At 37.4% G+C, this 15,986-nt stretch overlaps 1 protein-coding gene across 2 annotated transcripts in view; it reads left to right on the plus strand.

The window, feature by feature from the left end:
* LRIG2 (leucine rich repeats and immunoglobulin like domains 2) overlaps window positions 1–15,986 on the plus strand; it is a 61,121-nt gene that overhangs the window by 17,427 nt on the left and 27,708 nt on the right. For both annotated transcript variants that reach the window (XM_060027456.1, XM_060027462.1), the window contains 3 exons: window positions 14,075–14,140; window positions 15,594–15,668; window positions 15,831–15,965. In XM_060027456.1, coding sequence (XP_059883439.1) covers window positions 14,075–14,140; window positions 15,594–15,668; window positions 15,831–15,965 — 276 coding nt within the window. The remainder of the gene's footprint in view (window positions 1–14,074; window positions 14,141–15,593; window positions 15,669–15,830; window positions 15,966–15,986) is intronic.

Consider the following 15,986-nt stretch of genomic DNA (forward strand, 5'->3'; position numbering starts at 1 on the left):
ATTTATTATTTATTTTTGGCTGTGTTGGGTCTTAGCTGATGCGCGTGAGCTTTTCTCTAGCTGCGGTGAGCAGGGGCTATTCTTCGTAGCGGTGCCTGGGCTTCTCATTGCGGTGGCTTCTCTTGTTGCGGAGCATGGGCTGTAGGCATGCGGGCTTCAGTAGTTGTGGCACGTGGGCTCAGTAGTTGTGGCTCACAGGCTCTAGAGTGCAGGCTCAGTAGTTGTGGTGTGTGGGCTTAGGTGCTCTGTGGCATGTGGGATCTTCCCGGACCAGGGCTCAAACTCGTGTCCCCTGCATTGGCAGGCAGATTCTCAACCACTGTGCCACCAGGGAAGCCCTGTCTTTATGCTTCTGTATGTCAGAAACTCTTTCAAATTTTATTTGGTAGTTTAAAACTTGACTGGATTCTCCGTGGCAGAGCTCTGTGTCACATTGTTCTGATTTTACACACACACACACACACACACACACACACACACACACTCACACACACACACACTCACACACACACACACACACACACACACACACACACACACACACAAGATTGAAAGACCAGGTATGTTAGTCAACTTCTTGTTTTTTCAAGTAAGAACATTAGAACCCCTCTCCTCCAACAATTATTTGCTGTTATGGTCATTTCATGATAGCACCAAAAAATTAGGAAGTACATGATTTTTTTTTTTTTAATTTTTATTTATCTATTTAGTTTTTCGGCCACGCAGCATGCAGGATCTTAGTTCCCCAACCGGAGATCGAACCCGTGCCCCCTGCAGTGGAACTGTGGAGTCTTAACCACTGGACCGCCAGGGAAGTCCCAGGAATACATGATTTTAGAGTTAAGGAAAATTCTGTAGATTAACTATATTTAGCTTTATGGAAAACTTGACCTTATTATTTTCGTTTTACTGTTGACTGCTGAAAACTTCATCATGGATTTGGGAACCACTGCTCTACTAGATTAATTGGAAGGAGATGGCAGATGACACTTAGCCACCTGCCATCTCTGTCTCTTTTGCTTGCAACAGAACATTATTCTCTCAATACTTACTGTCATTTTGTGCCTCAGAGGGTACAAGAGAAATACGTCTTGTATGTATGAAATACGTCTGGATGTCATGTGCATTTAGTTGTTACTTCTAGTTTCTTAGTCTCCTCTGTTCTCATAATAGTTACGGGGGCTACCCGTAGCATAGCGGGGGCTACTCTCGTTTAAGATTTGTCCACATTGTTCTTTGGAGTAGTTGTGAACAGATTAGTTCTTCAGCATAGGAAGAGGGCAGTTTATGTTGAATAACTCCAGGAAGTCTTTCAGATTTGCACATAACTTGAGCTTTAACCTCTTTAGCTGTTGCTTTGTGTGAGTGACATTGGTAAAATGTTTTCACGGTTAGTTACAGGTGGAGTTAGCCTCGATTCCTTCAAAGGTCCTGAGCTCACTACCAGTGACTTGCGTGATGTCAAGCAAAAACCGCAGAGCTTTGCCTATACTTCATATTTCTTTCCTAAAAGGGCAAATAATTTGTAGTATCCTTCCGTTCTACATTTTCAGTGATACTGGTAAGGACTGAGATACTCTTTGGAAAATATTCTTAGATTTTAGAAAGGTAATATGGTAGGGGAGTTGATTTGAGGATGTTTGTTTTTCTGAAAATGAACTCTTCAGCCTTCTATTGCATGTAGAGGATACAGGTTGTGAAGAAAACTGAGAGGCAGAAACATAACTTTGACATAACTTGATGCTTTTCAATTGGATAATCCAGCTGGGATGTGAAGAGAAGAATTCACTTTAATTGCTTCAAACCACAAGGTGGTGAACTGAAAATGAGTCCCTTTAAAAAAGGTACAGATTAGATTTCCCCTGTATTAAGGTCCCTCATATTTACCCCATTTGTTACTATCTACCCTTGTTTTATACCTCCTTCTTCCATTTTGTGTTCCATGATATTTTCACTGCATTTTATGGGGAAGTGAGATTGACTGCGGGGCGGAGCACAGTGAGATTGGCTGTGGGTTTAGAAACGTGGTTTACTCTGTCATCAAACCAAAGTAGGACTTCCCTTTCTTGGCTTCTAGGCCTCTTTAGGTAGGAATCAAGAGGAAACGCTTCTTGCTCTGCCTAATATCATCCTATCCCAGTTCTACACTCCAGAGTAAAGAAGAGCTTATTCCTGGGAAGATTCCCTATGCCTTCCTTGCCCTGACCCTCACATCCTCACCACCAACCAGTATCTGCTGTGAGACCATCAGCCCCAGGCTCATTATGCCCTTTATTCTTGTTCACACCAGTCTCCACAAGAAACTCAGGACTTACAGGTTAACTCTCTTCTCCATAGAAAGCCCCAGCCCTCTTCTTGGCTTTATTTTTGTCTTTAGTAGGCATCATCTTCTGACATGCTACATATTTTACTTTGTCTTTTCAATAGAATGTAAATGTCACGGGGGCATGGATTTTTATCTGTTCATTCATTGCTATAGATGAACAGCGACCAGCAGTAGGTACTCAAAACAGTGACCAGCAGTAGGTATTTGTTGAATGAATGCAGCAAATAATTGAATTAAAGAAAACCTTTTGAGGGAGATTAGGAGAAGCTCTCAAAGAAATTAAAGCAGTCCTTTCTCAATTGCTTCTCTAGTTTTTTTTGTTTTTTTAAAATTTTATTGGAGTATAGTTGATTTACAATGTTGTGTTAATTTTAGGTGTACAGCAAAGTGATTCAGTTATACATATTCATTCTTTTTCAGTTTCTTTACCCATATGGGTTATTACAGAATACTGAGTAGAGTTCTCTGTACTGTGCAGTAGGTCTTGGCTGGTTATCTGTTTTATATATGGTAGTGTGTGTGTGTTAATCCCAAGCTCCTAATTTATCCCCCCTGGCCCCTGCAATGTTTCCCCTTTACTTCTCTAGTTTTTTTTTAAATTTTATTTTTGGCTGCATTGGGTCTTCATTGCTGCATGCGGGCTTTCTCTAGTTGTGGCAAGCAGGGGCTACTCTTTGTTACGGTGCGTGGGCTTCTTATTGCGGTGGCTTCTCTTGTTGCAGAGCACAGGCACATGGGCTTCAGTAGTTGTGGCTCGCAGGCTTAGTTGCTCTGCAGCATGTGGGAACTTCCTGGACCAGGGAGCAAACCCGTGTCCGTTGCATTGACAGGCGGATTCTTAACCAGTGTACCAACAGGGAAGTCCCTCTAGTTTTTAAAATATCTTATTAGATGATTTCTTTTCAGCGTACCTCATTCCCCATAGTAAACATTTTGAGTGAATCAGTATATTATCTTAGCTAATTATTTGTATTTTAAGATCATCTTTTTAAAAAAAATAGAGAAAAATTTCTGAATATAGGCATACTAAGTTACTACTAATTCTAACTCCCATCTCACTCTAGGATGTTTTGTTTAATTGTACCAAAATTTAGAAAAACTTCTGTGTGAACAATCTTTCATTTATTCTGATTGTCTTTGTTTTTATAGGACTTTGCAGCGTCTATTAGATATTTACTAAATATTAGTGAATAATCAGTTGCACAAAGTGTCATTATAGCTTGCAGCCATAGTTTGAGGGATTTTTAATAGTCTACAACTTCATTCCAACCTGTACACCAGCCACCTATTTCTAAAGTTGGGATCCTTCAAAGGCATTTGGATGTCTTTCACGTACCCTATCTTTCTAGGCGCTAGCAGAAACACCAGTTTTATTCTTTAAAAGAAACAGACCCACTGGTAAATCCCTAAAGCACATTTAGGGGAACGGGGAATACACTGCTATGGTGTTTCCAAAATTCAATATCTGTTGTCCTTGGCTTGCATACTACTGTTATATCGAACTGTTTCACTTCCAACAATTATTTCAAAGCATATACAATATGCCTTTCTTGCATTGCATTAAGGATTTTAACATATTTCATCTTCTTTATCCTGGTCTGCCTGGGAAAGTGATAAACAGAAGATGTGAGCCCATGAAATTTATTGTAATCTTCAAGGCATTTTTGTTAGTTCAGAAAATAGCTGAAGAAGAAAGCCTATAATGAGAGGCTTAAGAAATCTTATCTAATACATATTTGGTAAAGATCACTTAGATCTCATTGTTAACACAAGTCTACACTGAATTATCTTGATGTTTTACATTGAGCCCAGCATAATTTACCAACTTAAACTCCTTTTGACACTGAGAGTGCCTGTCTTATCATACTTTCCCTAGCATTGATTATCATCATCTAAATTATTCTTTGCTAATTTGCTAGGGGAAAAATCATATTGTTTTAATTGCTTTTCTTTGTACAATTTGTTTGATTCTCTTAATGTTAACTTTGTCTTCACTGGTTCCCTTGCCCTGAATGGCACTCAATTTTAGATGTTAGAACCACTTGGAAAGAGGAGAGTAGTGTGCTCAGTATATCCCTAAGGAGTTTTACAACGTTGACCTTCGCCCTTTTTGACAAGATCTTTCTGGGCAAGGGAACAATAATTAAGAGATGAAGAGAGCCAAACAAGGCTACTACTGGAAAGTGGTAAAGAAACCTAGGGTCATTTCACCTTGCTATAGACTCCCATACCTAAACCCAAATCCTGACTCTCCTTCCCAGTGAGCTATGTAGCCAAGGAGCTATCTAACAGTGTACTAGTATGTCTTGCTGCGTTTACCTAAGACTTCATTTTTAAAATCTTATTTTAGGGAATACACATAAATTATAAAAGAGCATATATTCTCATTAAAAGAAATCAAGCAATACAGAAGAGAATTAAATAGAAATAAAAGCACCCATTCCTTCTTCTACCCCTTCTATCCCACCCTCCTGTGGTACAAATAGGGATTTACAGGAATTTCATCCTGATAGTAAATATAATTTAGTGGCATTTTGGTGTCAGTGAGACTTTAGTTTAAGGTGATCCTGTAAACTCCAGGAGGGATTATATAAACTCCCCAAATGTCTGTTTTGTTCCATACTACTTAGTGCAGTGCCTGGCATATGGTAGATGTCAAATATTTGAGGACAGTTTCATTGTAAGGCGAGAAAAGGAAAAGAATTGAAAGAATCTTAACAGAGCATGTCTGACCATCAGGTTTTGGGGTATTAGATTTCTGGAGAAGGGCAAGGGTTCTCAGCACGGGCTGCATGTTAGACTATCACTTGGAGAGCCTTAGCAAAATACCAGTGCTTAGGTCTCACACCCCAGTGATTCTGCTTTGATTGGTCTGGATGAGACCCCAGCATCAGTGTGTTAGAATCTTCCCTGGTAATGCTGATGTGCAGCAGTGGTGAAGAACTACTGAACCATAAACAGTTGTTGCTTACTGAATGTTAATTGAGGAGATCTGTGCTTTACTTAATTCTTTAAAAGTCCTTTATGCTTTGGAGGACACTTTTATTTTTATAGAGATTATTGTCCTAATTGTGTTTTGTTATATTAAAAATATTTTGCATTTCCTTATATACAACATATATAGTAAGCACATGGATAATCAAAGAATTACTTAATTACTTGTACATTAAGATAATCATTAGGCTTCCTGATGCTAGAAAATATATTTCCCTCATCTTAGGACCATGACATTTTATATGATATACTTTCTTTTTTAAAGGCCCTTTAATCATAATGGAAAACTAGCATTTAAGCAGTAGAGAAAACAAATCATATTAAGGAGCTTAGCAAAAATGTTTTTAAAAAAATCTGAATGCATTTGTATGATGTTTTCTTTTCTATGCCAAACTAAATGACTCAACTTGTTTATTCTGTGTTACTCCAGTCATCAGAAATGTTAAGATATTCAGCTGATGCAAATAAAAAATAAAAGCAATTTAGGGACTTCCCTGGTGGCCCAGTGGATAAGACTTGGCACTCCCAATGCAGGGGGCCCATGTTCGAACCCTGGTTGGGGAGCTAGATCCCGCATGCTGCAACAAAGATCCTGTGTGCTGCAACTGAGACCCGGTGCAGTCTAAATAAATAAATAAATATTAAAAAAATAAAAGCAATTTAAGTAAGTAGATTCCATCCAAATTATTAATTTCATGTTTGGGACAAAAACCAGAGGAACAGAATATTTAATGTAAGCTTTCTTTACCATCCTGTAAACCTGTTTTTTTTAAAGTGTGTATTCTTTACCTTTCCTTCTCTTGCCCTTCCCCAACTTTTCCCCAAAAAGGAGACTGTAACTGTGTTGTTTGTAATAAACTTAAATGCCGGAATAACTGTCAGAATAACTAGTAGTGATGAGTAGTTTTAAGGTTAAACCATAAACAGTGCAACATTAATGAAGTGTGGTGTAAATAAATTTGTAGCTAAACACTTCTTAACTTTGGCTTTCTCTTATATATATATATATATATATATATATATTTTTTTTTTGGCGCTACACGGGCCTCTCACGTTTGTGGCCTCTCCTGTTGCGGAGCGCAGGCTCCGGATGCGCAGGCTCAGGGCCATGGCTCACGGGCCCAGCCGCTCTGCAGCATGTGGGATCTTCCCGGACCGGGGCACGAACCCCTGTCCCCTGCATCAGCAGGCGGACTCTCAACTACTGCGCCACCAGGGAAGCCCTCTCTTATATATTTTTATTTTTTGTATATCCATTTCAAAACCACTATGACATCTTAGTTATATAATCAAAATCTTGGCAGGTTGCGGCAGGAAAAGCATAGCCAACCCTGAGCATAATTATGCTTATTTGAGGAAATATTAGACTTGGAGCCAGGTTAAACTATATGGGTGTTAAGAGATAATAATGAGAAACCCAACTAATGCTTGGCTTTGATTAGACCTTCCTTCTCTGCCAATAACGTAAGTGATGACAGTTTATATTAAATTTAATATCTATTCACTCCCCAAAATATAATAACTTAATAATTATAATAAAATATAGTCTATCCAAATATAAAATAGTCTGATAAGAAGATGTGAACCCAGTTCATAGTCAGAAAATGCTCACTAATGATGATGGAAAGTATCTTAGCTTTCTGTATATTTTCATGTATAAGCAACAGCCTTTTTTCTGCTATTGCTGAATTATTTTTTATTCTAAATGGAAAAAACATTAAAAACATGGGATTAATATGCTGTGGTTTTGTACTGCTTGCTAAAAATTCAGCTGTTCATTGGCTTGATATTTGAAGGCCAGACACTGGCTTCGAAAAATGCAATTTACTGTTTCATAGATCAGTCCAAAAACTAAATCTAGTATGTGTGTTCCACTATCTTTCTGAGGTATACTACTGATTAGGAATGCAAAATACATCTAATTATTATTTTTTCCTTTGTCTAGTGTCATAATTAATCTGATTGGGTCAGTTTAGAGCATTATTCTGAAAACATTCTGTAAGAACAATTCTAGTCTCTTAGAAAAGTAACAATTAAAATCTTGTTTCCTAGTCACATTCTGGGCTAAAGATAGATTTTATGTGTGAGTTTATTTTTAAATAATACTTTCCCATGATAAACTATTAAAACAGTACAAAAGCATATAAAATGGAAAAGTAACAAGTTCCTTGTTCCACCTAAGGAAAATTCACTGTTAACTGTTTCTTGGGTGTACTTCCACAGAGTTTTACACATCTTTTCCCTTTTCTTTAGAAACACCTCCCCACCACAAAGCTGTACTATGCACTATGTATAAATATCTCTTATTCTTTTATTTTTTAATTGAAATATAATTGATTTACAGTATTATGTTAGTTTCAGGTGTGCTACATAGTGATTTCACATTTGCATGCATTTTTTAAAATTTGCATGCATTATGAAGTGATCACCATGATTAGTCTGGTGTCATGATAACCATCTGTCTCCGTACAAAGTTATTACAATATTATTGACCATATTCCTTATGCTATTCTTTTTACTGGCTGCAGAGATTTCCATTATGTGGAACTTCCATAAGTTATTTAACTGATCCCATTTTATTGAACATTTAGATTTCTTTTTATGTTATGATTTTGCTATTACAGTAACTTCCTGGTAGATATCTCTTAATAATTATATGACTCTCTGTAGGATAGAATTCTTAGGTTATTCTAAAACATCATATCTTGTGATATAGGTTTATACCTCAATAATTTGACCAAATCTTTGGTGGGCTGCCTTGTTATTGGCATCTTTCTCATGAAATTGGAATTCAGAAGCAATATTTAATTTATTACTTTAATAAGCTAATTTAGGGGAGTAGTTCCAATTAATTAAGGTTTTACCTTGGGAAGTAGATTATGCCTGTGTGTACAAAAGGTAAATACTTAGAAAAGGTGAGAGTGCTGGACCATCATTCTATTTCAAATCTAGTATTATATAATCTACTATTTACACACTGACCTGTAGTCTAAGCATTTTATTTATATGCTTTTAATCATCTGAGCAATCCATTGAGGTAGGTACTAGTATCCTCATTTAATGGTAGATGAGACTGAAGTTTAGAGAGGTTAAATGACTTGCCCCAGGTACCAGAACTGGGTGTGCAAAAACTCTATTCTTAAAGGTAGCTGTAGAATTCATATTTCTTGTTTTGTTGTTGTAGTCCCCACACTGAAGCAATGTTTTCAGTCATTCAGAACCCAGGGAAAGATGATGGAAGAAAATAAGATATGCCTCTTATTCTTGAAAATTAGTGCTCCCATTTTCCTACCACATCCAACTTTTCGGATTCATATAAAAAGTGTTGTACAGTGTAAATAAGTAATGCAATTGAAGGATGAAACCTTAATTTGGAATAGCATTATGCTTCATGCTGTAATACAAGCTTTTGAGAATAGGCTGAACTGTGAACTTCAACGATAACAAAATTTCTGATAAAGGGGCCCTTTGCAAAAAGTTAAAAGATACTAACATATTATATATCCAGTAGTTTGGGTATGACAATGTTTTATGTATTTTCCAGCATAATTTGCCCTTTTGTGAATGGAAATCCCTGTTTTGCTAATTAGAGTGTATCCAGTGTAATTTACTTTAAAAAATATACTCAGGATTATCATTTCGCTCATTATAGTACTGTGATTTATTTATTTATTATATATTTGTATTTGGCTACGCTGGTTCTTCATTGCCGTGCATGGGCTTTCTCTAGTTGCGGTGAGCGGGGGCTACTCTTCGTTGCAGTGAGCGGGCTTCTCATTGCGGTGGCTTCTCTTGTTGCGGAGCACGGGCTCTAGGCGCGAGGGCTCAGTAGTTGTGGCGCATGGGCTTAGTTGCTCTGCATCAGGTAGGATCTTCCCAGACCAGGGCTCGAACCCATGTACCTTGCATTGGCAGGCGGATTCTTTTTAGTGGGGAAAGAGGAGAGAGGGGAGGAGAGGGGAAGGGAAGGGACGAGAGGAGGGAAGGAGGGAGGAAAAAAAAGTGTCTCCAGCAGGCGGATTCTTAACCACTGTGCCGCCAGGGATGTCCTAGTACTGTGATTTAACAGGCTGATTATCTTAAGTACTCTTGGAGTATACTAAAGACAGGGATCCCAAAACAACTCAAAATTCTGTCTGCTTTTAGGTTTACTTTTCCTTTATCACTAACAGCTTTATACCAAAAGCTATCTCAAAACAGCAGATACTCAAAAACAAATAAGATGGATGATGACTCAGAAGTGTACATATATGACTGGGCAGAAGAAAACTTCAACATCTCCATTGCTACAGAACTTCTTTGCAATTAGCTTGCAGAACTTGACTCTCCTCAAACTGTTGTGATTGCTCTGCATATCCTATAAATTATTTACACCCTGATGGTACAAAATGGCTACATTAATGGCACCTCTGGCTCCACATGGTATCAAGAACGTTAATAATTCATCTTTTATTACAGCTACATCCCTGTAGATTAGCATGAGTGGGAACTGAGTATAACATTGAGCTACTAAGTAAGGCCTTCGCTGAGAGACCTTTACTCTCCAAACATCGTATCCATAAATATTCAGATATTAGTCTTGTTAAAAAATAAAGATTATTGACTGTTAAAAAGCTAGACTCTTTAGGTTGTGTTTGTCAAGCATTAGATTACTTCAACTATTTAAGTGCATTTTAAGGATATTTCAAGGGGAAGATCTTCGAAAGACATTCTCCATTTCAGGACTTGAACTTAGAAAACAAAAACAGATAAACTAGCATTAGTTTATGTGAACTAAATGAAATTAATGACTGGCCACTGGCAAGAATAGAGACTTTCATTTTGAAAATTATTCAAATTCTTAATATAAAAGTTTTACATCTGATATTTGAAGTCTTCAAATTTATCTTTTTCAGCCTTTTTGGACTACTTTAAAAAAATAAATCGGAAATTTCTTATGGAGAGCAGGAGTGTGTCTGTGTACCTTTGTATACCCATGTCATATTAAATGCCAGAGTGAAATCTAGATAGAAAAGAAAATTTACACATTTTTCAGTGAAGGATAGTAGTTGAGTTGATGTTGAATTTATGTTTACCATTTTGAAGTGACTCCACAGAGTACTACAAATGTTGCTTTCAAAAAAGACAAAAAGGGGCTTCCCTGGTGGCACAGTGGTTGAGAGTCCGCCTGCCGATGCAGGGATGCGGGTTCGTGCCCCGGTCCGGGAAGATCGCACGTGCCGCGGAGTGGCTGGGCCCGTGAGCCATGGCCGCTGAGCCTGCACGTCCAGAGCCTGTGCTCCGCAATGGGAGAGGCCACAGCAGTGAGAGGCCCGCATACCGGGGAAAAAAAAAAAAAAGACAAAAAGGTTACTAAAGTTGACAGTGGTTGTAACCTTAGCACTTAGCACAGTGTCTGGCACATGGTTCAATAAATGCTTATTGCATGAATACCTGGTGATCAGATCAATCCATATAATTCTAGTTACACATCTGGTATTTTGAGAAAACAGCTATATGATTTATACTAGTTGCTTTCTATGATAGTACCACTTTGGGAGTGTATTTCAGCTCATTGTTAGTGTTTTTTAATCTGTTCAACGTGGATATGTTGCAGAAAAGTCCAGAGAGCCTCATTATATGTGGTTCCGACCTGTGAGGCATATATTCTTTTTTTTTTGAAATTAATTAATTAATTTTTGGCTGCGTTGGGTCTGTGTTGCTGCGCGTGGGCTTTCTCTAGTTGCGGCACCCGGGGGCTACTCTTCATTACCATGTGCAGGCTTCTTATTGCGGTGGCTTCTCTTGTTGTGGAGCATGGGATCCAGGCGTGTGGGCTTCAGAAGTTGTGGCACGTGGGCTTAGTAGTTGTGGCTCACGGGCTCTAGAGCACAGGCTCAGCAGTTGTGGCAGGCGGGCTTAGCTGCTCTGCGGCATGTGGGATCCTCCTAGACCAGGGCTCAAACCCGTGTCCCCTGCATTGGCAGGCGTATTCTTTTTTATTTATTTATTTATTTATTTATTTATTTTTTGCTGTACGCGGGCCTCTCACCGTTGTGGCCTCTCCTGTTGCGGAGCACAGGCTCCGGACGCGCAGGCTCAGCGGCCATGGCTCACGGGCCCAGCCGCTCCGTGGCATGTGGGATCCTCCCGGACTGGGGCATGAACCCGTGTCCCCTGCATCGGCAGGCGTATTCTTAACCACAGAACCACCAGGGAAGCCCGAGGCATATATTCTTTTTTTTAAAAAAATTATTTATTTATTTTATTTATTTTTGGCTGCATTGAGTCTTTGTTGCTGCGCCCAGACTTTCTCTAGTTGTGGCAAACAGGGGCTACTCTGTGGCAGTGCACAGGCTTCTCATTGCAGTGGCTTCTCTTGTTGTGGAGCATGGGCTCTAGGTGTGCGGGCTTCAGTAGTTGTGTCATGTGGGCTCAGTAGTTGCGGTTAGCAGGCTCTAGAGCGCAGGCTTAGTACTTGTGGTGCACGGACTTAGTTGCTCCGTGGCATGTGGGATTTTCCCGGAGCAGGGCTGGAACCCGTGTCCCCTGCATTGGCAGGCGGATTCTTAACCACTGCGCCACCAGGGAAGCCCTGAAGCGTATATTCTTAAGACAGCATTAGTCTGTAGAGAGGCTCCAAATTATTTCAGGTATCTTTTGGATTCCATCAAAAAGCGTTAGAGGTTTTTCAAACACACAGAGAAAATTATTCTTTCACCCAGTAGAGACAGTGGACAGTTTTCACTGATCCTGAATATATAGTGGTTTATACTATGTATAAGTTAAGTTTAATCTGATTGCTTTTGATTTCTTTAATAATGGTTTTCTTTAAAACTGATTGTCTGGTCATCATTGACATCCATGAGAGAAATATAGGGGATAGTACAATCAAAAGTTATACTGCCAAGGAGGTTAGGGTTTGGAAAGGCATTAGAGGCACTGATTAAAATGAAAGCCCTTAATCTGTAAAAGGAAAATTCCAGAAAGCATGAGATGTAGAAGTAAATGATGCTGTGGTAGCCTACTATACAGATGATATTAGCTCTCTGTTTGCCAGACCAGCCACCTTGCGGTAGAATATGGAGTATCTAACTTAAATTAGAGCAGTCGCATTTCTCCTTAAGTTGAAACACCACAGTAAATAAACATCTTTTCACTCGTGTGAAATTCTGTGTTTGTTGTTCGGTAGCAAGTGTGAATTGGATGACAGTGTCTGCATATAAGATTTTTATGTGGAGTGAATTCATGTTTTTCTCTCTTAACATTTCCCAACACACCCCTCCATTCATGAGTGTCCTTGAGCTGATACCTGGTGCCATATATCTTAGAATAAAGGTTTTAGAACTGTGTGAAAAAGTGGCAGTTTGATCTAGCCTTAGTTATATTATGGTGTAAATTAAGCTCTTAAATGAAAGTGGCTAGGTTTTACAGATGGACAGACATGAAACTAGCTGAGAACAAATTGTGCTGTGATAGAGACAGTGTTCAAAACTGCATGCATCTGTCAACTGCCCGTGGTGGTACAGTGAGATAAAGTGATCTGTAATGTTTCTCTAGTGTATCCCTATTGCTAGCCATATTGTAATGTGTAATACATCTCTTGGGCAGACAGCTTGTGTGGGCTAGATTCCACCTCAGTCTTGAAAAGATGCCAGAAAGCAGCAAGGTGAATTTTTAAGCCTATTAAAATATTTAGACTCATGACTAATTTGAGTGAAATCTGTGCTGTATCTAATAAACTACTCACTAGAAGTGAGATGGAATTTCAAATTTTTGACTTCCTCACTTATTAGCTGTGTGACCTTGGATTGACAAATTATTAATCTCTGTCTGTTTCTGGTATTTGCCTCATAAAGTTGTTGTGTGGACTTAGGCAGATTTATATGTATAAAGTGCATAGAAGAGTGCCTGGCACTTAATAAATGTTAGCTGCTGCCGCCACCACCACCATCATCATTAACGTAACTTGGAGTGAGATGAATTTCCCTTCCCTGAAGCTAGATTGCTTTTTTTGCTTTTAAGGAAGACTACATCTCTATCAAGGATGTGGTCAACCCCAATTCTAATACATAAGCTCACTGTCTTGACTTGTGAAATCTAATCCATCTTCAAGTTTATCTACAGCTAAAGTGTAATATGTATTATATATTATGTAAAGTATATATTACTTTAAAAGTATATATTACTTTATATTATGTTACTTTAAAAGTATATATTTCTTTCAAAAGTATGTGAAGCATACTGCATTATAATAAAGTGTAACATAATCACTGGAAGGGATAAAGAAACCATAATACCTCTGTGGAATGATCTACAAGATATGTTAAGTGAAAAAACCAAAGGGCAAAATAATGTGTAAATTATTCTACCATTTGTGTAAAACTTTTCTGGTACATGCATAAAGTATCTGACAGGCTGTAAAAGAAATGGTATATTTTCACTTGTTGCTGTTGGGGAGGGAAATTGGATGGCTGGAGACAAGGGTGGGAGACTTTTTACTGTATATCCTTTTATACTTTTTGATTATTGAACCATGTGAATGTATTTCTTAGTAAAAACAAAAACAAAAAACCCTTATAAAAAGGAGAAAGTAAAAGAGCTATTTTGAAATCTACATAAATTTTTATTCATACATTATAAACATTTCTTTTTATCTGTACTACTTAAATTCACATTTGATAGGGCATTTAGATTCCTATTTTTGTTTTTTTTTTTTCCTTTAAGTGTGCTTTCTAGGGCTAAACTAAGAATGATCTCTTATCCTCCATTTAGGGATTTGAGTCATAATCGGTTGTCTAACTGGAACATAAGCTTGGAATCTCAAACATTACAAGAAGTGTAAGTTATTTTTATTTATTTAAACTTACATTAAATTCTTTGAGGTGATTTGATGAATTATGAATTTCAGGATGTTTAATGCAAAAATGTCAAAAAATTGAAGGAAAGAAAACTTTAGATTAAAACATGTTTAAAAGCCTAAACTTGTCTTTGGCTTTGTTAGTATCACAAACTCTCTGGGTATTATGCCATTGCATTGGTGATTTCAAGTTGTAAACTGCGTAGAAATACTGTTCTACTTCCTTGGGGCCTAAAATAAGATTTCCCCTCTTCAGAGTGAATATATTTTATTTTATTTTTTGCCAGAGTTTCAGCCAGTGAAACTCTGTATTGTGTAAATTTTTTTTTTTTTAATGTTTTGACTTGTCTAAGGTGGAAGCATCATGTCTGAAGTAGGTTTATATGAAATACAATATTTTTGGTATCACCTGGAATATGGTAGTTAATATAATTCAGTTTTCCTCTTCATTGAAGTTTTTCTTTTAGTACTGAGATGTATTATTATGTAGTTTCTGGAGAGAAGTTTCTAAAATATTATTAATATCAGTTATTGCATTGTGGTATTCCCAGAGGCACAACTGTTGAGGCCTGTTTACCTCTATACTAAACACCCTCAGAATCCTCAGATGAATTTTTCTTTTGAATTTCTTTCTGACAAGGGGTACTTTGTGCTCTCATTTGTTCTGCATTCTCTCCTTCCCTGCCTCAAATTGGCTGCCCCTAATCTGCTGTGGACTGAATGAACAATTGACAAGCTTATTAGCTGAAAGCGTAGGTCCTGAGGAAAGGAAAATGCTTAGTGGGAAGTGCATGGCCTTATTATTTATTACATGGACTTTGTAACTTCAGTTGATTACTTGGAGGCCTTTTACTTCTGGCTTCTTTTCTGTATTCTAGATTGTTGAGGTTGTTCAGTGATTGAAAAACAGGTTGGTGAAATGTGATTGCATTAGATTTGCTACTAAAACAATTGAGATAATCTTTTAGGTCTGTGGTCTCAAGCAACTTTCCCTAACTTTGAGTAACAAAAAAATGTGTGTGTGCGTGTGTATTTTAAAAATTTATTTAATTAACTTATATATAAATTTATTTTATTTATTATAAATAAATATATATAGAGAGATATGAATTATTCTTTGTTTAAGAAGGACTTAAATTAGCAGTCATAATAGTAACTATTCAAATAACCTTGCTGGGATTAAAAATATTTAATGTGCAAAATATTTCCTAACCTTTCTAATATTGGTATCAAATCATAGACCTATACCATGAAAACATTTTTTTATTAAAATCTCTAATTTCTCAGTAGAAAATATTTAGTCTAACTCATTCTGGGTCATAGGCTTTTTTCAGATTTGGCATTTATCCTAAAGAATATGTACTAGCCAGAAACTAGAACTCGAGGTAGCATTTCCCTCACTAAATTTTTATATCTATTTTTCCCCCTACTCAGGAAAATGAATTATAATGAGCTAACTGAAATTCCATATTTTGGAGAACCAACCACTAATATTACTCTTCTCTCATTGTAAGTAAATAAAATTTCAGGTCTTTTACTTAAATTATGCATAGTACACAGTTTTTTTTGTTTTTGTTTTAGGTACCCTTGTTGTTGATCCTAATTATTTAACATTTTTGTGGTTTAGGGTGGATCACTGGCAATAGCTTTAATATAATCTTTGTTTTATAGAGTCCATAATGTAATCCCAGAAATAAATGCAGAAGCGTTCCAGTTTTACCCTGCTCTCGAGAGTTTAGATCTCAGCTCAAATATAATATCAGAAGTCAAGACATCTTCATTTCCTCGAATGCAGCTTAAATACCTGTAAGTAAAATAGAGTTTAAA

Source organism: Delphinus delphis, chromosome 1, assembly GCF_949987515.2.
Source record: "Delphinus delphis chromosome 1, mDelDel1.2, whole genome shotgun sequence".
Lineage (NCBI taxonomy): Eukaryota > Metazoa > Chordata > Mammalia > Artiodactyla > Delphinidae > Delphinus > Delphinus delphis.